The following is a 22,969-nucleotide window of genomic DNA, read 5'->3' on the forward strand; positions in this document are numbered from 1 at the left end:
GTAGTATGTATAAGAATTCTCTTCCTTTTAAAGGCTGAATACTATCACACTGTACCACATTTTGTTAGCTATTCATCTGTCAATGGACAATTGGGCTATTTCTACCTTTTTGCTATTGTTAATAATGCTGCCACAAACATGGGTGCACAGACACTGTTTTTAATGGTGATAATAATTCGCTATTATGAATGTGCTATGGCTTAATTAACCAGTCTCCCATATTGAATGCTTAGATTCCTCCCAATATTTTATTATGGTTAATAGTGCTGCAGTGAACTTTCATGTTGTTAATCTTTATCCACGTCATTAATTAGTTTCCTAAGATAAAATTTTAGAAGCAATATTGCCAGGTCAAAGGATTTGCACATATTCCCTCCCTTTATTTTTAAATGATATAATTGAAAGATGGCAAGTTCAAATAGTTCAGATGTATTAATTAAAAATGGGGTGTCTCTGCTCTTTCTCTAATCCTGTATCTCTGAGATTGGCCATTTAATACTTTGGGGATAATCCTTTGATATATAAATTTCCAAAAAAACCCCCCCAAACCCTTATGTCTCAGAATGGCACATGCAGGCTTTATCCCATAAAAGGGGCAACCCCTCAGAGCTGTCACATACCTGACACGGGCGTCCCATGGACGATGATGGCGATGCCTCTCCGGTTCTTGGCCAGGTGACCTTCTGCAGAAACATCGATGCCCAGATAGCGAGCAATGGCCTTGTTCACTGGGTTGTTCTCTACTTCCCCATCGTCCTCTGCCGAGTGGCTGTCCGTGCTCTGTAACTTCTCAGCTGCAAATTAAAAATATACACGTGTGTGTGCGCGCATGTGCGTGCTTGTGGACACACCCGGAGTCCACGTGAGTTCTGAGGGAAATGGGAGTGACTTTTTCCTTTTAAATCCTGTTTGGACACGACATTGATCAGTTGCCTAGTATGTGCCCCTAACCCGGCCAAACCTGGGGCACATACTAGGCAACTGATCAATGTTTCTCACATTGATTTTCTCCCTCTCCCTCTCCCTCTCCCTCTCCCTCTCCCTCTCCCTCTCCCTCTCTCTCTCTCCTTATCTTTTTCCCTCTCCTTATCCCTCCCCTCCCCCTCCCCCTCCCCCTCTCCTTCTCCCTCTTTCTCCCTTACCCTGCCCCTCTCTTTCTCCCTTACCCTCTCCCTCTCCCACTCCTTGCCTCCCTCTCTAAAATAAAAATAAAATAAATGAAATAATTGGTTACTTTGAAACACTATTTTTTCCAGGCTGTCATCATCCTCTTCATCATCTGGATTGTTCTTGGACTCCTCCCACTCCTCCAGGTCGGATGCGACAGAGATCCCTCGGCTCAGTGAGGCCCTCTTCAGGTTGGAGGCGGTTACCTGCTCTGTCAGGGGTATATCTTCATCCTCTGCCAGAGAGCCAGGGGGGACAAGGGAGAGTGGGTGAGAAAGGAAAACGACAAAGAGGAGAATTGCTGAGCTGGTTACCATCACCCTGGATCATCCAACTCAAATCAACAAGAACTGCAGTTTCTCTGCCCAGAGTGCTTCTACATTTTAACATAAAGTACCCCCCAAATTATTGCTCCAGAAAATTTGGGAAATTCAGAAAAGCAAAAAATTATAAAATTCAGTTTCAAAAAGAGAGATAGATAAAGAAATGGTGACAGAGGACTTGCAACTCGATTTTATGATACCAGTGCAGGAGAGCTAGCAACCTCTCACATTGCTAATTTCTCAAAACCATTCTTGTACACACCTGATTTGTAACCTGCTTTCCCTTGTACCTTGTCACGGACATTTCTCCCTGCTGTTGTTAAAGCATATCGACTCCTGTGGGCCCAGCACCCCCCTCACTGCCTATCCCACAGCGTTTCAGGGGGTGCACAGGAGGGGGGCATACACACTGACGCCCACCCCCACCCCAGGGTCAAGGCATCCTCTTAGTTGAGGATTTGGATTTGAGCCAGAGAGGTTGCAGCTCTCTTGTGAAGGTGGCGATGTGACCTGGGACCGTGGCCTTCCCTGGACGTGGTGTGGGAAGGGGAGCAGGACGGTCTATGGTGAGAGAGCAGAGTGAGCAGAGGCCCGGGAAGCACTGGTAAGAAGCAGAGTGCCGCCTTCCTGGGCTCCTCGATGGGCCAAGTGGAAGAAGGAACCCACAGCTGCCAAGTGTAACGGGCATGAGAGGGACAGGGCCCTTCCCTGACGTCAGGACGTCCTTTGTACGTCACAGCCTCTCAGCTCTGTGCCCCGGCCACCAGGCAGCCCTGAGTGGAAATGTCTTTACCTCCACCCACTTCCTGACTGTGATCTCTTAAAGGCAGGGGCTATTTCATTGATCTTTCCCCCCCAACGCTTCCGCTCAGTGCTTGCAACATAGCATGTTTGCAGGGGCTTAACTGGCTCCCCTGAAACTCACAATTGAAGTCCTAGCTCCCTAGTACCCCAGACTGTGACTGTGGTGGAAGACAGGGCCTTTCAAGAGCAGAAAGTGTCCCGTCTGCGCATCCATGCAACCGGGATAACAGGACCACGTTGTAAGGAGTAGAAATAAAATGCCTAGGGCACCTCACCCTGGCCCAGGGACCATTCAAAGAAGCCAGGGCCGTGGTGGGACCTGGCCCCTAAGATGAGCTCTCACCGTTGTCCTGAGCCAGAGCCTCCAGATATTTCGCCTTCATCTGTTCCTCCTTGGACTGCTTCATCTCCTTAAAGTACTCGTACACCTCTGGGGGCAGCTTCTCCCCAGGGATGCGGGGTGGCAGCAGCAGGGTGTTGTAGGAGTCATAGCCCTTCAGCGACCGCAAGATCTGCGTGAGGACAAAGGGAACTGCTGGTGGTCTCCCTGGAAGCTCCTCCCCACAGCCCTCGGTGGGGCTGCTCACCCACCTGTCGGACCCCTGCGCCTGCCCGAAGCGGGTGTGTGTAGAGGGCAGGGTGCTTCGGAGGGTCTAAAGGTTCGCTGAGCCCTGAACCTTGGGAGATGGATCTTTATTTTGCTTCATTTCAGCCTGGACATTTAATGTGTGGAAGAGAATCTTCTTCTTGTTTTAAATTTGTTGTTGTTGTTAATCTTCACCCAAGGATATTTTCCCCATTGATTTTTAGAGAGTGGAAGGAAGGGGGAGAGACACAGAGAGAGAAACATTGATGTGAGAGAGACACATTGATTGGTTGCCTCCCACATGCGCCCTTGAGCAGGGCTGGGGATCGAGCCTGCAACCTAGTTATATGACCTTGACCGGAATCGAAATCGGGGACCTTCAGTCCACAAGCCCATGCTCTATCCACTGAGCCAAACCGGTGAAAGCTCTTCTTGTTTCAAAAATAACACATACTGGTATTGTTGTTGTTTTTCATGGACAAAAGTACAGAACTCCTTTATCCACTTTGACAGATTCGTATAAAATATCGTGTAGCATTATTATACTAAGTAAGGTGGTTTTCTCGTGAATGGAGGATCCAGGGGGTAAACAAGTAAAGTAGTATTAAATATGCTTATGTGCACATGTGTCTGAGAGAGATAGAGATAGAGAGGAAGAAAGAGGAGGTAGAGCGGGAATGTGTAAATGTGTATTAGGATTGTCAGATGAAATATGGATGCCCAGTTAAATCTGAGTTTCAGATAAACAATGAATACATTTTTTAGTATAAATATGTCCAATATTGCTTATCTGAAATTCAAATTTAACTGGGAAAACTGTTTTTTAATTCCTGATAAATGTGGCAACTTTAGTGTATATGCATATTTATAAAACAAAGTCCTAGAAAGCAATTACTTCCCATCTGACCCAATTTATTGCTGCTGGCAAGTAACTGGACACCTGGCTCCACCGGTATGAAAAAATCCATCTTGTTAGATAACCCTTCTCCAGGATCACCATTTTCAGTTGTTTGAAAACTGCGGTTAATAAGATCATTTAAAAATATATATTGAAGAACAAAGGGCTAAGAATAGTTAGAGCACTGATAAAGAAGAATGAGGAGAGAGGATCGCCATACCAGATACCAGGACTTACGAAGCTGGAGTAATAGATAGGGTGGTATTGATGTCGGGATAGACAAACTGGCCAGTGAAATGGAAGAGAGCTTAGGATAGACATCCATAGATGAAGATTTGACATGGGACAGAGGTCAGTGTGGAAAGGAAGGAATATTCCAAAGACGGCTTGCTCCGGAGACACTAAGCCTTGGCCAATGGCTTCAGTTGGGTAACGCTGAAGAGCCAGCTCCTGAGCTTCCTGAGGCATCAGCTGAAGTCTCTGCTGCAGTCTCTCACAGCTCGTCTTTTTCTCTCCCAAGTGTACTTTCCTGCTCTTTACAGGAGTTTTCCCCAAGAATGCTCCCTAATAAACCTTCTGTATGCAGATCGCAGGGTCTTAAATTCTGCTTTCCATGGAGCTTGACCCACAACAGAGGATGCTGTGCCAACGTAAGCCATTGAGCATTTCGTAAATACCCCGTGAAAAGGTTGCCTTCAGAGGGAGAGTCCCGTTCTGAGGAGAACCCCTGGAGGCAGCACTGGAGTAGGTAAAGCATAAACACTGGGTGCAAAGGAAGCAGAAGATTCGAAGACCAAGTCGGGGAGGGTCCTGAGGAAGCAGAGCCGCCTTGGTTAGCTCAGCCATTCCCAAATTCCTAACCCACAGAAAACAAGACATAGCAAACATCCTAAGCTTGGCGGTATTTTGTTGTGCAGTAATAAACAACTAATAAGAATCAGATAGCTAAGCATCAGACTTCAGGAACAGCAAAACTTCCTTAAAATTAAAAATTTCTGCTCTGAAAAAGACATTGTTAAGAGAATGAGAAAACAAACCACAGATTGGGAGAAAATATTGCAAAAGACACATCTGAAAAAGGACTGTTATTTAAAAAAATATAAAAAATTCTTCAAAGTCAACAATAAGAAAACAAACAACCTGATTAAAAAGCAGGCAAAAGACCTTAACAGATACCTCACCAAAAAAGATATACTGATGGCAAATAAGCATATGAATAGATGCTCCACATTATATGTCATCAGGGAAATGCAATTAAAACAGCAATGAGTACTACTACATACCTAATAGAATGGCCAAAGTCCAAAACACTGACAACATCAAATGCTGGTGAGGACGAGGAGCAACAGGGACTCTCAATTATTGCTGACAAGAATGCAAAATGGTACAAGCACTTTGGACGACATGTTGGCTGTTTCTTAGAAACCTGAACATATTCTTACATATTGTGCTCCTTGATATTTAGCAAAAGGAGTAAAAACTTTGTTTGCACAATACCCTGCACATGGGTGTTACAGCAGCTTTATTCATAATTGCCAAAATTTGGAAGCAACCAAGATGTCCTTCAGTAGGTGAGTGGGTAAATAAATTGTAGTACATCCAGACAATGGAATGTTATTCAGCGACCAAAAGAATTAGTTATCAAGTCACAAAATGACATGAAATAAACTTAAATGCATATTATTAAGTGTAAGAAGCCAAGCTGAAATGGCTACATACTGATTATGACTATATGACATCTTGGAAAAGACCAAGTTATGGAGACAGTAAAAAGACCAGTGATTACAAGGGCTCGCAGAAGGAGGACAGAAGATTTTTAGAGCAGTGAAATTACTCTGTATGATACTATAATGATGCGTAAATGTCATTACATGTCTAAGCCCATAGAACATATAACATCAAGAGTGAACTCGAATGTACTACAGACTTTGGGTGATTATCATGTGTCAATGTAGGTTCATCAATTGTAGCAAATGTACATTCTAGAAAGGGATATTGATAAAGAGGGAAGCTATGATGTGTAGGGGCAGGAGGATATTCCAATCTCTGTACCATCCCCTCAATTTTGCTGTGAACCTAAAACTTCCCTAAAAAAATAAAGTTTAAAAAAATGAACATGAAGGAGCAACTAGAAATTATACAGCCCAGAACAAACAGAAAAAAAGGGGCAGATTTAAACCCCAACATAATTATATTAAATGTAAATGATCTAAATATACCAACTATGGACAGAGACTGCCCAGAGTATATTAAAAAAAGACCCACTTATATGCTATCTACAAGAAACTCACTTCAAATATAATGACTGCTGCATACATTCTTCACTGTTTGAATTTTAACCATTAGCATGTATTAATTTTCCAAATGGTTGTTTAAATGCATAATGAGATCACAAAGAGGTAATGAATTCTGCTCAAGGCAAGGGAAGTAGGTTAGAAAAGATCACAATGTAAGTGATCTTTAAATTGACAAGGAAGGTTTCAAAGGGAAGGAGAGGTAAAGGTCAGGGGGCAGTTGCCCTGGCAGAGAGAAGAGCACCAGCCCAATGTGGGCGGGAAGAGGAAGATGGGTTTGGGCCTCTGCTCACCTTCTCCTCTATGAGATATTGCTGGTCAAATTCTAAGGAGTAAAATTCAATGGGGAAGTCACAGGGGTTCTTCACCACCACCTCGGCCTCGTCTCCAGGTGCATAAGGCAGCAGTGGCCCCAGCTCCAGAATGGAAGGACTAAATTCCAAGCGTGGCTCTAAACCTTGCCCCTGTGCCAGCAGCGTAAGCTTCTGAGTACTACGGGCAAGCTGGAACGTCAGGGTTTGACTGTAGAATTTCTGGAAAACATAAAAACAAAACAAACATCTGATTTTTTTCTTTTTCTGTTACACACCATGTGAAACTGAAAACCACTGGGGTTGGGGGAGGGGAAACAAAATTTAGATGAAGAGAGAAGTTTAGATGAAGAGAGAAAACTTTTCTTATGAAATTGCATGAGAGTAACTTCTATTACAGGATTAATACTGCATATTGCATGCCGGGTGCTGTATCAATGCTTTATCACTTCCAGAAGGTCCTCTAAGTGCCTTGCTCATATCCCTCAGACCTCCAGGGTACTCAGATGTCCCACTGCCACTCTCTGTACCTCTGCGTCTGCACCCCTGGGCTCTCATTTCATGGGCCTGGCTACCCAGGGACAGGGTGCGGCAGAGAGCCGGAGAAGTAACACCTGCTGGGAGCGGCCCTCAATCAGTGACTCTCAGGAGTTAGCTCCCTCGCTCCTAGGGAGGGGCAACTCTGAAATGTGTACTTTGTATATTTTCTAAGTGTTTCCAGTGGGATTAAGTTCCAGTCTCCAAGGTAGCTGAGTCACTCACACATCCTATTAGCTGCCTTCCTTTCCCTTACCGTTTTTCTACGTTTCTATTGGTACTCCCTACACTTCTCAAATAATCTGTTCGCATTAAAAAATGTCTCCAGGTTTGTTTCCTGGAGAATCTGAATGACCATATATTTTTTTTTGGAGGTTTTATTTATTTATTTATTTATTTATTTATTTATTTATTTGATTTCTTAATAAATCTTTATTGTTCAGATTATTACAATTGTTCCTCTTTTTTCCCCCATAGCTCCCCTCCACCAGATTCCTACCCCACTCTCTGCCCTTACCCCCCACCCCAGTGTCCTCCTCCATAGGTGTACACTTTTTGTTCAGTCTCTCCCCGCACCCCCCACTCCCCTTTTTTCCAGAGAATTGTCAGTCCACTCCCTTTCTATGCCCCTGATTCTATTATATTCACCAGTTAGTACTGTTCATCAGATTTTTTATTCCCTTGGTTTTTAGATTCACTTGTTGCTAGTTACCTATTTGTTGTTCATAATTTTTATGTTTATCTTCTTCTTCCTCTTCTTAAAGAATACCTTTCAGCATTTCATATAATTCTGGTTTGGCGGTGATGAACTCCTTTAGCTTTTTCTTATTTGTGAAGCTCTTTATCTGGCCTTCAATTCTGAATGATAGCTTTGCTGGGTAGAGTAATCTTGGTTGTAGGTTCTTGCAATTCATCACTTTGAATATTTCTTGCCATTCCCATCTGGCCTGCATAGTTTCTGTTGAGAAATCAGCTGACAATCGTATGGGTGCTCCCTTGTAGGTAATTAACTGTTTTTCTCTTGCTGCTTTTAATATTCTCTCTTTGTCTTTTGCTCTTGGCATTTTAATTATGATGTGTCTTGGTTTGGTCCTCTTTGGATTCCTTTTGTTTGGGGTTCTGTGTGCTTCCTGGACTTGTAAGTCTGTTTCTTTCACCAGGTGGGGGAAGTTTTCTGTCATTATTTCTTCAAATAGGTTTTCAGTATCTTGCTTTCTCTTTTTTTCTGGGACTCCCATAATTCTTATGTTGGTACGCTTGAAGTTGTCCCAGAGGCTTCTTACACTATCTTCAACATTTTGTATTCTTTTTGCTTTTTGCTTTTTCAGAGGAGTGTTTTTTTCTTCTTGGTATTCCAAATCTTTGACTTGATTCTTGCGATCCTCTAGTCTGCTTTTAGGTCTCTGTATAATATTTTTTATTTCAGTCAGTGTATGCTTTATTTCTAGTTGATCCCTTTTCATGTCCTCGAGGTTCTCATTTAATTTATCGTCCTTTTCTAGGAAATTCTTAAAAAACCTTATAACCGTGGTTTTGAACTCTATATCCAGTCTTTTGCTTTCCTCCATTTCCTTTAATTGTGGCCTGCCTCTTTGTCTCCGCATTTTAGCTGCTTCCCTGAATTGATGGAGTTGCTTTGTATGTTAGGTGTCTTAGCAGAGCCCAGTAGCTCAGCCTCCCCAGTTACCTGTGGTGGATCCTCTTGGTGCACTCCTTTGTGGGCTGTATGTGCAGTCTTGTTGTAGTTAAGCCTTGCTTGTTGTTGGTATCACTGGGGGGAGTTGATCTCCAAGCTAGTTGGCTGTGGGTATCAGCAGTGTCCGCTGGGAGGGCTTCTGTGCTCAGCTTGGATGGGGCGGAGTCTCAGGGTGGTGCAGACAAGCTTTGGTTTCCCGTCTGCCCCGCCCTAATGTCCCTCGGTGATGGCTGTGCACACCTCTGAGAAGGCTGCTCTCGAGCTTCGCCTGTTGCCAGACAGGCTGGCTTCTCCCTGACCGGAGCTGGATATCAGTGCGGTCGGGAGGCTTTGTTTTCCTCCCGAACCAGAAAGCCAGCGGCGCACTTGGTGCCCGCCCTCTCCGCGTGCCACGAGCAAGTCAGTCGTGTATTTAGCCGCCAGCCCTCTCGGCATTCACAGATCTCTGCACCTCCACAGCTCCCGAAGCTCAGCGTCCCTTTCTCTTTTATTCTAGTTGTAGAGCATCCGCTCAGCCAGCTTTCCGGTGGTTCTGGACGATGTCTGCTCTGTTTTCCAGTTGTAGTTTCAAAATTGTTGTGGTAGGCAACAATTAGGTGTTTACCCTATGCCGCCATCTTGGTTTCTCTCTGAATGACCATATTTTTATTTTTTGAACACAGAGTTAAGTCATGGGTAATCAGCTACGCATTCATTTCATCTGATACAACTACGATCCAAGTACCACTTGATAGTGATGCCAGTGATTGTACTCTCGTTTCACTAAGGAACCTATAGATGTGGGTTCACAGGCCTCATCCCAAACTTCTATATTTTAATTGCTTTTTTATGGAAACATTGCTAAAACATCCCATTCATTTCCTTGTTTTCTAACACGGATTATTCTGAACATATGTTATAATGTCTAGGAGTTGTGTGTATGGACATCGGTGATTTCTCTGCTGCTGACGCTGATGGAGATATACGTGTAGATTGTATGGGCTGCAGGGCAAACCAATTACTTGTACATAGCCAATAAATTCCTCTCCCAATCAGTGGAAGCATTTTATTAACTCTGACCAATTCCAATTCAATCTTTATGGAATTGCCTGAACAAAGATTTTTTAGAACTATATTTACTGACATTTCCCTCTTTCAGTAAAACAACCCAAATCTTGAGTAGGCCCCTTGACAGACTTAAGATTCTCTAACAATGAAAAACATATTAATTCTATTTTCTTTTAAAAAGGGTTGGGGATATTTTTATAATAATAGAAACAGGGATTTTTATCTTGTTTTAATTTTTTTTTTGTTAATCCTCACCCAGGGATATTTTTTCCCCATTGTTTTTTAGAGAGAGTGGAAGGGAGAGAGGGAAGAGGGGGGAGAGAGAGAAAGAGAGACACATCGATTGGTTGCTTCTTGCATGTACCCCGATGGGGCCCGGGGATCAAACCTCCAATGCAGGTATGTGCCCTTGACTGGGAATCGGACTTGTGACCTTTCAGTGCATGGGCCGACACTCTAACCACTGAGAACACCAGCCAGTCATAGAAACCGGGACTTTATTTTAGAATCAGATATAAAGTCATTCACTTTTTTTCTTTCTCACTGCAGATTCTTAAACATTTCCTCAAAGCCATTACCAGGAAAACCATAGGTATTCTAAAAACTTGCATGCTTTTTTTCTTTTAAAAGAATTAAAAAAAAGTCTCCTAAATGCCTTAACCCTACCAGACCTGAGGCCCTGAACCTAACTGTCCCCTATACCTGGGCTCCTGAGCATTAAAGAGAAAAAAATCAACATGATATAGAAAAATGTTAGTTACATGCAAACAAGTGGTTAGAATAAGATGGAACTTGGAGACATTGTAGAAAATAGGTACTAGGCAAAGTACAGAAAATTAGGTAAAGCAGTATAGCGGCAGATTCGGAAATTACCGAAAAATCGGTACAGCGGTCTGGTAGCTTTAAGCTTTGAACAAAAGTCTTCACAGTGTAACCTTTTGAGATCCTCTCTGGTTCTAAGTTTTTATTATTTTTACTATGTTCTTTGTCAGAAGTAGCTTTGTGCTGTGGTATTCACAAATGAAATGTTTGTGAGGCCCAGACAGTGTCTTCCAGGAGGTACTTACTATTATCAAAACTACTAATGATAATAGTTAATAGTTATTGAGACACTTACTACATATAGAGCAGTATGCTGTCCATTTTATTCCCATTAATCCACTTACTCTTCAACATGACCCTAGGAGGTAGCTATTGCAGTTGATAATGTCTTACCTGAAACCCTGGGGACAGACACATTCAAATTCAGATTTTTACAGAGAACAGGTACCCTATGTTACCCAATAGCCTCAGCAGGGTCTGGGGCAGGTCCCCTGGAATCAAACACATTAATATTTCTGCATTGCAATGTTAGACTCTGCTAACTAAGTGGGATAAATAAAGGTTAAGTAGTCTCATGTCAGTTCAGATGAGGTTTTTCTGCCAAATGAGTTTGGGTCTGAAACTTTCCCCAGTTTTTGGAACTTACTTGGATTCAGAATTGCAATAAGGGATTATTATTATTTTTCATATTGTCTATGAGAAAACTGAAGTTGAGCGAGGTTAAGGAATTTGCTCAAAGCCACACAGCCTCTAATTGCAGAGGCAGAAGGCCATTAACCCAGGCCTGCTGGGAAAGTCGATGTGTCAGGTAGACGTGCTGATTGCAGAGCGGGTGCTCTTAACTGCCAGGCCACACAGTTCCTACGTGAACTGAAGCACTGGCCACGTCATAATCAGAACAGAAGGCACAGGTCGCTTAAAGCTTCCCTGGAGACCCACACTGGAGACCCAGTGAAGCCTGGACTTTGAGTAAAGAGATAAAAAGTCTGAATGGAACCACATTTCTTCCCCGCTTACCTCTTCTTTGGGCATGAATCTCACTTGCACGTTGTACTTCTCACCAGGATCCAAGACCCCTGAAGTGGGCTGGATCTCAAAGATCCGTGTTTTTGGCTTGAATTCAGTATGTAGTTTCCGTCTTAAGTACTTTGGCATGTGTTTCTCCAGCTGGTTAATAAATATTAGACAATTAGATAACATCTATAGAAAATGGACTTATTCCAGCCTCTACTCACTCCACCTGCTCGGTGCCTCCCAGGCATCAGGGAATGTGTAGATACTAAGGGTACAAAGATGAATAAGGCATTCACCAGACAGATGGCCTGATAGATCCTCAAGTGCTGAGCTAAGGAACTAGATTTTGTTCAGGAGGCGATAGCTGTCACTGAAAGTCTGAGCAGGAGAGTGAAATGATGAGAGTGAATGCCTAGAATTACAAATCTGGCTGAAATGGAGACAGAAAAAGGGGATCAACGGGCCGTAACTCACTTACCTTGTTAAATGGCTTATGGCTGACAACAAACCATTCACAAGGAACTTGAAGATGATTGGAGAGCTGAATAGTTTCCACAAGGCACTGTCCACACTGAATTGTGGCAAACTCCACTTTTTCACAAGACAGTGTCATCGTGGGAATGGCCACGTGGGCTTGCAGACAGATGAGAACTGTTGGCCCTCCAACCACCTAGAGTGGCCATAAAATTGTGTTAGCATAGCATGTGGCATAGGGTCGGGGGGGGGGGGGGAGAATTATGACTCTGAAATAGTAACTGGATGATCCCAGGGGTGATCGACTAGCAGAGCTGGGCGCTGGGCAGGCTCAGCTGGCCCCAGCGGTGCATCTTACTTTGATGGGCAGAATGGCTTCTTTGTTCCCAACAGAATGATTGGTCCCTTGCTGGTCAAATCTCATTTCAAATGTTTCCGTTTCGCAGTAAGGCAGATGCTTTACACGATCCAGCTCAGTACTAAAGCCTGTACCAAGACAGACAAAATTTCTTTGTGGGAAAGAGAAATAGCAAACAAGAGCTGCTTTAGTTAGAAGCCCCTCTGGGGCAGGATAACCATTCAAAGACCCAATTAACGACCCAACAATTCTTTCAGCTGATCCCAGAAGAAACACACATTCTTCTCCAGAAAGACAGGACAGATGGCCTTGTTGGAAGTGACAAGGTGCAGTGGGAAAGGTCTCCCTGGCCTGGTTACCTGTGTCGTGAAGGACCCGCTTTTCCGCGTGGAAGGAGACTGGGATATGACTGGTGTTGGTGATCTTGATGATGTGGGATCGGGTGTCACCAAGGATGATGTGGCCAAAGTCTAGGATATACTCTGGCAGCTGGATTCTGAAATGAGTAACAAGGTCTCCTTACCAGTCACTATTCCAAAAGCGAGGGAGTGTGGGGCTCTCTCCCATCTCCTGTGCACAATGCTATACTCTGGAGTTGAGAACAATGAATGGCCCCAGAGGGGAGACCAGGAACCAGCTACATCTTCCCTCAGAAGTCCACACTGTTATTTCAGCCATGATCTCAAAGCACCTTCAATGTGCTCTCATGAACCTGAACCTGGGCCTGTCCGTTAGACAAAGCCGGAGGTTCCTGCCTGGTTAGCTGGATGCTAAAGGATAGCAGATGCGTGAGGGGAGTGGATTGCACTCCTGCATGATCAACCGTCATGCCAGGGAGCACTCTGCTGGGCGGCAATGCTCGCTCCACTATACTCTGAGACAAACAACACGGAAGGGCACTCACTTGGCTAGTCTGTGGCGACCCCGATGGCTGACTTCGTCCAGGGGATCGTAGATAATTGTTTTCTGATGTTCCATGGTATAGTTTTGGACTATTAGTCGCTCTACTTCCATCTGGAGCTGAGCACTTAACTGGAGCAACAGAGAAGAGCAAAGGAGCAAACTTTTCTAGAACATGCATTCTCAATGTGGGCACTATCACCCCTCAGGGTGATATGCAATCTATTGTGATATTAACATTTTCATGGGGGTGGGTCGAGTATGCAAGAAGCACAGCTATAGTATGAGTAGTCTCAGCTATAGAAAGGGATGAACTCAAGGACATCCTGCTGAATGAAAAAAGCCAACCTCAAAGATTCCATACTGTATGATTCCATTTACACAACGTTCTTGAAATAACAAAAGTATAGAGGTGAAGAACAGATTAGTGGTTGTTAGGGCAAGGGATGGGGAGATTGGGGGTAGGTGTAGGATGTCAGAGCAAATAAAATAAAAAAGAAGGGAAGAGACTTCTTCCCACGCCCTCTTCTTAGAGCATTCACTTTAGGGAACTTGTTAGTTCTTTCTCTGCCTCTTTGAAATGTGTCTAAATCTTTCTGAGGGCCATATAAGCCTCTTGTCAGCTCTACAATTCAAAGTGCCTTTCTTAAGGATCTGGGGACTGTTTCTTGATGCAATCATCAAGGACGATGGAGCCCCTACCGCCCAGTTTCTTTCCTTTTCTTTTTTTAAATATATTTTATTGATTTCAGACAGGAAGGGAGAGGAAGAGAGAGAGACAGCAATGATGAGAGAAAAAGCATTGATAGGCTGCCTTCTACATGCCCCTTACTGAGGATTTAGCAAGCTGGGCATGTGCCCTTGACTGGAATCAAACCTGGGACCCTTCAGTCCGCAGGCTGACGCACTATCCACTGAGCAAAACCAGCTAGGGCTCTCCCGCCCAGTTTCTGTGGGAGCCTAAAGTCAGAGGGCCCTGTCATAAAAACACAAGAAGTTGGGTTTCCTTTGGATAAAGCCAGTTAGCTAACCCAGATGGTCACCCCAATTACCATGTGATTTTTAGAATGAACAATGTGTGACAAATTGGTGCTGCCAAGTCTGCTCATGAGGACTAGTGATAGTTCTTACTTAGGGATTAGTTACTGCTTCACTTGAAAATATTTATGCAATGGTTGCATCTGCTCAGCTGTTTATAAGAGGCTGAGACTTCTTCCTGTCATGGCAATCTCTTAGTAAACTGCCTGTGACACAGATCTCATTCTGGTTTCATAATTTTTTTTTCCCTTTTTCATCTATCTTTGTGGAGAGGTTTTCTGGCTTGGAAGGAGATTTTTGTGTAATTCTGTTTCCCCAATGAGCACAAGGATCCTTGTGGTAAAGGAGCCGTTCTATATCTTAACTGTGGTGGTGGTTGACACATATCTACACATGAAAAAAATCACAAAGGAGCATCCAGCACGCCCACACGCCAGTGTACATGAAATTGATGGATGAGCTCCGCAGCTTGTACCAATGTCGATTTTCTGGTTTTGATGTTGTACTATAGTTATGTAAGATGCTACTGATGGGAAAAATATTTTTCACAACTTCCTGTGAATTATAATTATTTCAAAATAAAAATTTAAAAAATGTAATGCAAAACTATTCAAAGAGATTATGTTTTACATACAATGCATGTATTTCATGGGGTATTAAAAAAAGATGTCTTGGCGGGAGTGAGAGTGAAAAATGGTTGGAAAATACTGTTCTAAAAGGTCCAAACCAGAAGCCCGGGGCCAAACAGTAAAGGTTACTGTGTGACGGGGCCTGTGATGAGACAACAGGGACACGTGGGAACTGCCTGCCTCACCTCCAGGCATTCCAAGTCCATCTTGATTCTAGAACAGCAGAGCCAGCCCTATGCTCGGCTCCTGAGCCGCTTAGTGGTCAGTTGACCGCTGGCTTATGTAGGAGGACTAGCTTGCTCTGCTCCTGCCATCACATTCTCGGAAACCCCACCCCAGGTCTGGAGGAACCGCCAGACACAACTGTGCTAAGGCTCTGATGAGGAGCCACCTGGGCAGGCAGGTGGCAGGTGGAGCTGCACCTCTGCCCCAAGGCAGGCTGGGGTCCGCTGGACAGACCTGCATTCACACCCTAGCTCTGCTCTTGCCTTGGAAATGCACTTCACTTCTGTGAGTCCTGTAAAACTGTGAAATTAAGATAATAATGGCATCTTACTTCCCCTCCCCCCATTGTGGGAGGATTTAATGAAATAATAATGCAGCTCAGTAGCATGGCACAGGCCTAGTGTAAGAGTTCAATCAATGGTAGCTGTTGTTACTAATGATGATTATCCTTGGAACTAAAGCTCACTGTCAGTATCTGCAAATAAGTTATTGCTGGTGGCCTGTGGGGCTCCCAGTCTCCCTAGTGACACCCCTTTTCCCCATTTGAGAACCCCAGCTAAGCTCTCTCAGCCGCATACATAATCCTTCCTCAGGACACTGTTCTCATGTTCATTTGCATTTTAAAAGAAGAGCACAGAGAGAAAGCAGCCTTCATGGTGAGGAAGGGATGGTGAAGAGCGGGGTTTCAGGGAATGGTGGGAGAGGACATTTGGGGATTTTGTTTTTCTATCCCACAGCAGGGCAGCCTTTATATACAAGCTGGGTTCCTCCCTCCCTCAAGAGACCTCTTGGCTTGGATCCGACCTCAGAGGCACCACACAGTCCTGATTGTTCCAGAGCCCCTTTGGCTGTCCCTCTCCCCCACGTGGCTGTTGGGTACCCAAGGCCTTTACTCTGAATTTACCCTCTTCCCTCATCACTCAATACACTTCCTGGGAAACTCCCTATCTCCTGTGATCACAGTGACCATCTGATAACGCTCAAATCACTTTCTCCAACTTCTCTCTCTCCCCAGGTCCAAGCAATGGTTCCAGCTCCCTATTGGATGCCCCTACGTGGAGGATGCACAGACATCTCAGGTGTAATAATGGACCATTTGAACTCATTTCCCTTCCTCCTCTTTCACCCAAAACTTGTTTCTCGTCCTGAGTTTCTTATCTGAGTGTCCTCTCCTTACTTTGTCATCCAAGCAAATCACTTGGAAGTCACCTCCTCCTCACTCCAACATGCGCTCAATCCCTGGCCAACCTACCTCCAAAATATTTCTTGAATTCACCCAATTCTCCTACTTTCTGGGCAATCACCTTTTCACCTTTGTTTATACTACCATCACCTTCATCTAGAATTACTCCAGCAGATTTAAAATAAAAGACGCAAAATACGATTATGCAAGGCCTCTGTTGAAACACAGTGCCTTCACAACCCTCAATAGGTTCAATAGCGGGCTGCTTATCTCTTCAGGCTCATCTTGGTTCCCTTACCTCACCCCATCTTTGCTATACCTTTCCTCCTTTCCATGTCCTTCCTGCCCCTGGGCCTTTGCACATACTGCCCTTATGCCACATGCATTCTGTGCAAAGTGAGGCTAGTCTTACCTTAAAAGGCTCATCCTCGGGCATTTCCTCAGTGGTCTCTGTGTGACTAAATGTATCATATTTGTCTAACTCATTTTCTAGGTTTTCTCTGGCCTGATTCAAGAAGATTTCATACTTTTCATTCCCTGTGGGGATTGGGAGGAGAAGAAAATCAGGATGGTTAGAAATAGATGAATTATGTCCCAAACACAGACCCTTAGCTCAGGTTAAATAAAGTGAGAAGGGAAATGAACTTTTTTTGGCGCCTCCCTTGCCATGTTTTCTCTGCGTTAGAGGATGAGGTCATTTGTGAGCGAGCTGAATTTGTACCAGAGACCTCACTGAGTTTAATGAGAAGATGCTTTAGTACCAGCTGGTTCTCAAGAAGCGGGTGGCAGTAACATCCTAAGCCAATCTTAGGTTGACCGCCTGGATCCCAGTTTACCTGGTACATTCCCAGTTCTAGCACAGACAGCTGCACAACTAGGGAAATCCCTCAGGCTGGACCACCCCAGACAGCTGGTCACCCTTTCAATTAGTTTTCATGGGTATTAAATCTCAAGTTGCTTTAATTACAACTAAATAAGCTACAATCCCCAGAATCAGGGAGGGCAGGCAAGTGGTGGAGAGGTTTCAGATCCCCAGTAAGCAGTGCAAGGCAGGCAGAGTAATTACAGTGCCCTTTAGGAAACGACGGGAAGCCGGGGGACTGAGGGGACCTGGAGCACAGAAGGCCCGGCTAATGGTACTCAGATTTCAATGATTTTAAAGCCTGTACTGGCCTAACCATGTCTGCTGCCATAGGAGGCCAGCTGGGTGCCCAGTGTCCAGCTGTGGTAAAGACCTTCCTTCCTGACAATTCTATGTGGACTTGCGCTGACTTCTGTCTGCTGGAACTCTAGATGCTAGGGTGTGACATGGTCTTAGTTTTACTAATGTTTGTGTTCATATTTTCAGGGAGCAGACTATTAGCATTTAATAGATGATTATCAACAGTTGAGTTAGTGACTTTGGGGAATGGGGTGGCAGGAAAGGTGGAGGTGTGAAGGTTTAGTCTGAAGCTGCTTAGGAACTAGAAGAGGGATTCATGAAGAAGAGTGAAGTTTCCATGAAGAAGAGTGAAGTTTCTCTGGCCTCTGACTCAGCAAGAAAGAACCAGAGTCTATGGCTATAAAAGAGCTGATTACCTTTCAGATCTGCCAAGACAGAAACAGAGGGAGGCCAGATGCTATGAGGAAGCCTTGGCTAGAGATGTGGGCAGACAATTAACAACAGTCTCAATTCGCTTCCAAACTCTGTAATACCAAAAAGGGATCAGAACCTTGGTTGCCTTTCAGTAGAATTTATATTTTGAGAATTGTACTCCCGGCTGTAAAATCAGCCTTCAGGTTCTCAGCGGGCATCTGTGAGGGTGCCACTGGGGAAGGACAACTTGGAGGGAGATGACAGTTGGAAGGAAAATGCGCTGGAAGAAAAGGCAGTTGGAAGAGCAATTTCCTGATGCCTCAATGAGGGGTCTTAATGTGCGACTGCATCTTATCTCGCTGAACTCAGGTCACCACGTCAATTTCAACTCTTGACTTTCTTGCAGCGGAGGAACAATACAGAAGGGAACTAGTAGGGACTGCCAAGAAAATGATGTGGGTAGCCTTCAACCTTCAAACAAGCAAAGCTAAAATGCATATTTTGTCCCCTGTGGTGAACTACGATAGCGGGTAGCAGTACCTTTGAGGTTTCTGGGGAGATCGAGGCAGATTCGGGGGAAGATTCCCTCTCCACTCAGTGTGATACTCTCTGGGTCCAGGTGGGCGATCTGTACCTGAAAACTTCTTTGAAAGATCTCAGGTACTCCAGGTAAGTAGTAAACCTTCAACTCCTGCTCTTTAAGTGAACTGATAAAACCCTGTGCAGCAGAAAGACCAGAGAGAACATTCAAATTGGTACAATGGACTCCTGCTTCTGGCAGTTTGATAACCCCAAGGGCCTACGGTGCTGGGTATTCTCCACTCAACATTCCTCCCCCAGGATTTATTTTCATGAGAAAATTATTTTCATGATGAGAAAACTTCAACAAAAGTTCCTTACAGCTGATAGATTAACATACAATGTACACGAAACTACTTCCTCCATTTGCTTTGAAAACCAATTTGGCCCATTGCACTCTACTGTTGTTTTCATACCTGCTAGTGAAAAATTGCTCTTGTAGTCAATGGACAGGAGGCCCTCAACTTCAAGGAATCACAAGGGAAGTGTGAGGACATAGTAGGAAATAAACTATCTTGCCCTAGCTGGCAAGTGGATTGAGTGTCAGCCTGCAGACTGAAGGGTCTTGGGTTTAAATCTGATAAAGGGCATGTACCTCAGTTGTGGGCTCCATCCCTGGCCCTGGTTGAGGTGCGTGTGCAGAAGACAACCAATTGATGTGTCTCTCTCACAACGATATTTCTCTCTCTCTCTCTCTCTCTCTCTCTCTCTCTGTCTCCCTCCCTTCCTCTCTTTCTAAAAATCAATGGAAAAATATCCTTGGGTGAGGATTAACAACAACAACAACAACAAAGAATAAAAAGGAAAAATCTATCTTAAAATTATGAAAAAACATCTATGGGGTTGTATTGTCTTTTCATTATTGGACCCCTGGTGCTTGAATGGTGCCTGGGAATGCAGGACTCAGTAAATATTTGTTTAGTAAATGAGTAAAGTGCTTGGGCTGATTTATTTTTCTTGCTTCTGAGAGCTCTTTAATTTTAAAAATATCATTTCCATAATCCTGGCAGTGAATGTTTAGTGTAATGTGACCTAGCTCTGGGTTGACTTGAAGGTTTGAATTGGGGCTCCTCTGACCATCATCACATGGCTACTTACCGAAAGAGGCAGGATGAGTGGCACTCCGGGCATGAGGTTGTCTGGCGAAGAATGGTAATTGGTCAGCACCTTGAACTCGAAGCCGACTTTCCCAGTGTTCTTCAGTGTGACTTTATTCTCTGTGACCCGGTCGAACAGCTTGAGGAGAAGGAGGAAAACAGTGACCCCTGTGTCTTTGCCCTTGGGGATGCTGCTGTCATCCTAACAAAGGTGGCTAGACAGACATGCCTCAGAGACACGGATTTTATTTCTCAGGATCCTAGACACTGCCAGTCTCATTTCAGTATCACAAAAAGGTGCTGACTAGCTCTACCTTAGTTCTATAGGTCAGTAGGACTGTGGGGTGAGCATCTTATCTCCCCAGACTTCAGTTTCTTCACCACAAAGACCTCATATTGTAGGATCTTAAAAGTAAGCTTTTCTACACCAAGATTTGCTTCTTTAAAAAAAAAAAAAGATTTGAGTTCGGAATTTTCTAGAATGAATTTTTCTATTTATATGGCGAGACTGGGAATAATAGGTCAGACATGAATTATTTTGCTCACACAATTCAGCAACTAACCAGCAAGCCCAATAACCACAAACTAAGGCCACCTTAGGGGTCCTTAGGACAAGAGAGGGCAAGGACGAGCTGCTTTAAAAAATACACTCTGAGCTGAGCCAGGACCAATTGCCAGGAGGACCCTGGAGATAAGGAATGAAAGAGAATTCTGTTTGGTCAGTGCAATAAAAAAGGTCTCAAAAGGTGTTGGGTTGATTTGATTTTAGCCACAATCTTTAACCTATAGACACACATACACACAAGTGATTCAGTAATTATAACTGCAGTAGCTATATTATGGGGACCCAATCCCCATTAAAGTTTGGTAGGAAATATGGTCTCTGAGTATATAACACAAAATCTAATTGGGAAGAGAAGATGTAAAGACATTGAATTAACTAGCAATTATTCCAAAGCAAAAATTAGAAGGTACATGATATTATGGCAAAGACTATCCTTGAGTGCCCAGAGAATATCAAGTAAGAGAAAGACAAGTGAGGAATGGAGCTGAGCTGGGCCTTACAGTGTGTAAGTCTGGGCTGCAGGGTGGAGGATGAGTGGAATAATTTAAGAGTAAGTGTGCTGGCCTGAAGGGCTGGGATGCATTAGGGCCATGGAGTAAAACAGCTTGGCCCCAAATGAATGAAGAGCTATAATGAGGAGGGATAAGAACGAAGTTTAATGTAAGGAACAGCAGTTAATAGGGGGACTTGGGATACCCTTACCCAATATAGGTACCTGCAGTAGCTATGTTATGGGCGACAAAGGAAGGGACTCATGATTAAAGGCCTTCTCTGGCCCAGCACGGTATTGTCCGGTCACTTAAGTAACCACAACCACTTGGTGAGACAGGCATTGCTACCCCATTCCCATTGTATAGATGAGGGACACTGAGGTTTGGAGAGGTTAGGTGATGTGCCCAAGGTGACACATTAGGAAGTAAAATCAGGATAACATCCTAGTTCTCCTGACTACAAAACCATACAATAGTATTTCCTCAATACTACAAGGCCTTCCCAAACGCTGCTGGGTGAACTGTTCAGGGATGATGGGATAAAAATGAAATTTGGGGACAATCTGTCTGGCAATGATGTTTAAATGGGTTAGCAGTAGGAGCTAAGCTTGGGTTGTAATCCCTTACTTCCCCAGGGTCCGTGGACCAGCGGTACAGGCATCACTTAGGAGCTTGTTAGAAATGCAGATCCTCAGGCCCCGTCCTGGATCTACTGGATCAGAATCTGTACTTGAACAAGATTCCCAGGTGATTCGTACACACATTACATTTTGTACCTAATAATTTAGGCGTGGCTTGATGGGACTCTGCTGTGTGATAACCACAATGGTGGTGGGGAAGGAAAATCGATTCAGAGGGGTCCTGCTGGATGAATCAGCAATCTATGGGTGCTGTAAGGCTGCGGGAGGTGAAGGAGAGAGTGCAGTGGGAATGCCGTGGAGACCGTAAACTCCAGGGACTGAGGCGGTAGTGTGTCATGAGAGAAACAGAGAGGTTGGAATGACTTTGTGGATTGAGAGGAAAGATGCAAATTTTAGCATCTAACATGCTGAATTTCAGAAGACGGCGAGAAAAGCAAGCAAAGACACTTGGCAAACGGTTGGCAGTGGGAGGATGACCAGGGTTGGCGGGAGGGAGGGGGGGACAGATGAGAGGTCAAAGATAGGGGTGATGGTGAGACTATGGTGATCGGGGGTTCCAGAGAGATTAGAGCACAAGGATGATGACTGATGTTTAGGACAAAAGCAGGAAACCTCCTGATGGTGGCAATACCTGTAACCCATAGTTGATGTCCTTGGTGTCAAAGGAATAGCTGACCACGGATGCCTCTCCCCGTAGTGTTATCTCATAGTTGGGCCCTCCTTCCACTTTGCACAGAGCTTTCGCCTGGGCGATGATGTCACAGTGTCCGTAGAAGGTGAAAGCTATCTGGTAGCTACTGTACGGCTGCAGCTCTCCATAGAGGGGCAAAATGTCAAACACCTGCAGAGAAAGTCATTCTAGATGAGAGCATCGATCAGGATGGAGGGCCGGCAAAAGGTAAGTTAAAGTCCAGGCGATTTACAGATCATTTCCTCACTAACTTGTTTGACTCCATGCCAGGTGACTAGCCCAGCACCTTGAAAATACAGGATGGTCATGGCGGTAATAGTGCTCTGGCAAGATTTGAACGTCTAACTTGGGGCAGTAATAAGAATTAGTGTGAGATGACTTTGGTGCCCAGGAGATGTTACTTCTTCTATCCCAACGGAAAGTCTCTCTTCCTGTTCGGAGAGCCATAGGGATTCCTGAAACTCCAACCTGGCTCTGGTTTGGCTCTATTCTTTCTGTTTCAGCAGAGTTCCCTTTTAACCCCTCAAAATTAGAGGTGTGAGGGAAAGTTAGCAAGCAGTTACAATGGGGTCATCAATGTGCTCCTCCCCATCACGAAGAAAAATGAAGCATGTTGTGTATATTTTAAGAATACAGGCATATCTCCTTTTAGTGCACCTTACGTTTTATTGTGTTTTGCAGATATTGCTTGCTTTTTTTTACAAATTGAAGGTAAGACCCTCCACCAGCAAAAAGATTATGACTCCCTGAAGGCTGAGAGAGGTTAACAATTGTTAGCAATAAAGTAATTTTTAATTAAGGTATGTATATATATATTTTTAATACATATGCTATTGCACACTAAATAGACTACACTATAGTGTAAACATAACTTTTACTAGAGGCCCGGTGCACGAATTCGTGCACGGGTTGGGTCCAGCCAGCCTGCCCTGATTGGGGCCGATTGGGGTGGGGCCAGCCAGGGGGAGGGGCCACAGGAGGTTGGCCGGCCGGCCCCACCCCCTATTGGGCCAGTTGGCCGGA

At 44.3% G+C, this 22,969-nt stretch overlaps 1 protein-coding gene across 5 annotated transcripts in view; it reads right to left on the minus strand.

The window, feature by feature from the left end:
* HYDIN (HYDIN axonemal central pair apparatus protein) overlaps positions 1-22,969 on the minus strand; it is a 352,840-nt gene that overhangs the window by 107,366 nt on the left and 222,505 nt on the right. For 2 of the 5 annotated variants that reach the window (XR_013812852.1, XM_079759606.1), the window contains exons 25-36: positions 21,887-22,096; positions 19,560-19,697; positions 18,423-18,600; positions 16,719-16,843; positions 13,236-13,363; positions 12,332-12,827; positions 11,978-12,169; positions 11,503-11,652; positions 6,366-6,605; positions 2,638-2,806; positions 1,235-1,402; positions 621-794 (exon numbers count right to left, since the gene is read on the minus strand). Coding sequence is in view for 3 of the 5 variants with exons in the window: in XM_079759606.1 (XP_079615732.1) it covers positions 621-794; positions 1,235-1,402; positions 2,638-2,806; positions 6,366-6,605; positions 11,503-11,652; positions 11,978-12,169; positions 12,332-12,827; positions 13,236-13,363; positions 16,719-16,843; positions 18,423-18,600; positions 19,560-19,697; positions 21,887-22,096 (2,368 nt within the window). In the remaining 2 variants the exon portion in view is untranslated. Of the gene's footprint in view, positions 1-620; positions 795-1,234; positions 1,403-2,637; positions 2,807-6,365; positions 6,606-11,502; positions 11,653-11,977; positions 12,170-12,331; positions 12,828-13,235; positions 13,364-16,718; positions 16,844-18,422; positions 18,601-19,559; positions 19,698-21,886; positions 22,097-22,969 lie in introns of those variants that run through there. The other 3 variants (XM_079759605.1, XR_013812853.1, XM_079759607.1) reach the window with 3 other exon arrangements.

The sequence above is a fragment of the Cnephaeus nilssonii genome, assembly GCF_951640355.1.
Source record: "Cnephaeus nilssonii genome assembly, chromosome: 20".
Taxonomy (NCBI): Eukaryota; Metazoa; Chordata; class Mammalia; order Chiroptera; family Vespertilionidae; genus Cnephaeus; species Cnephaeus nilssonii.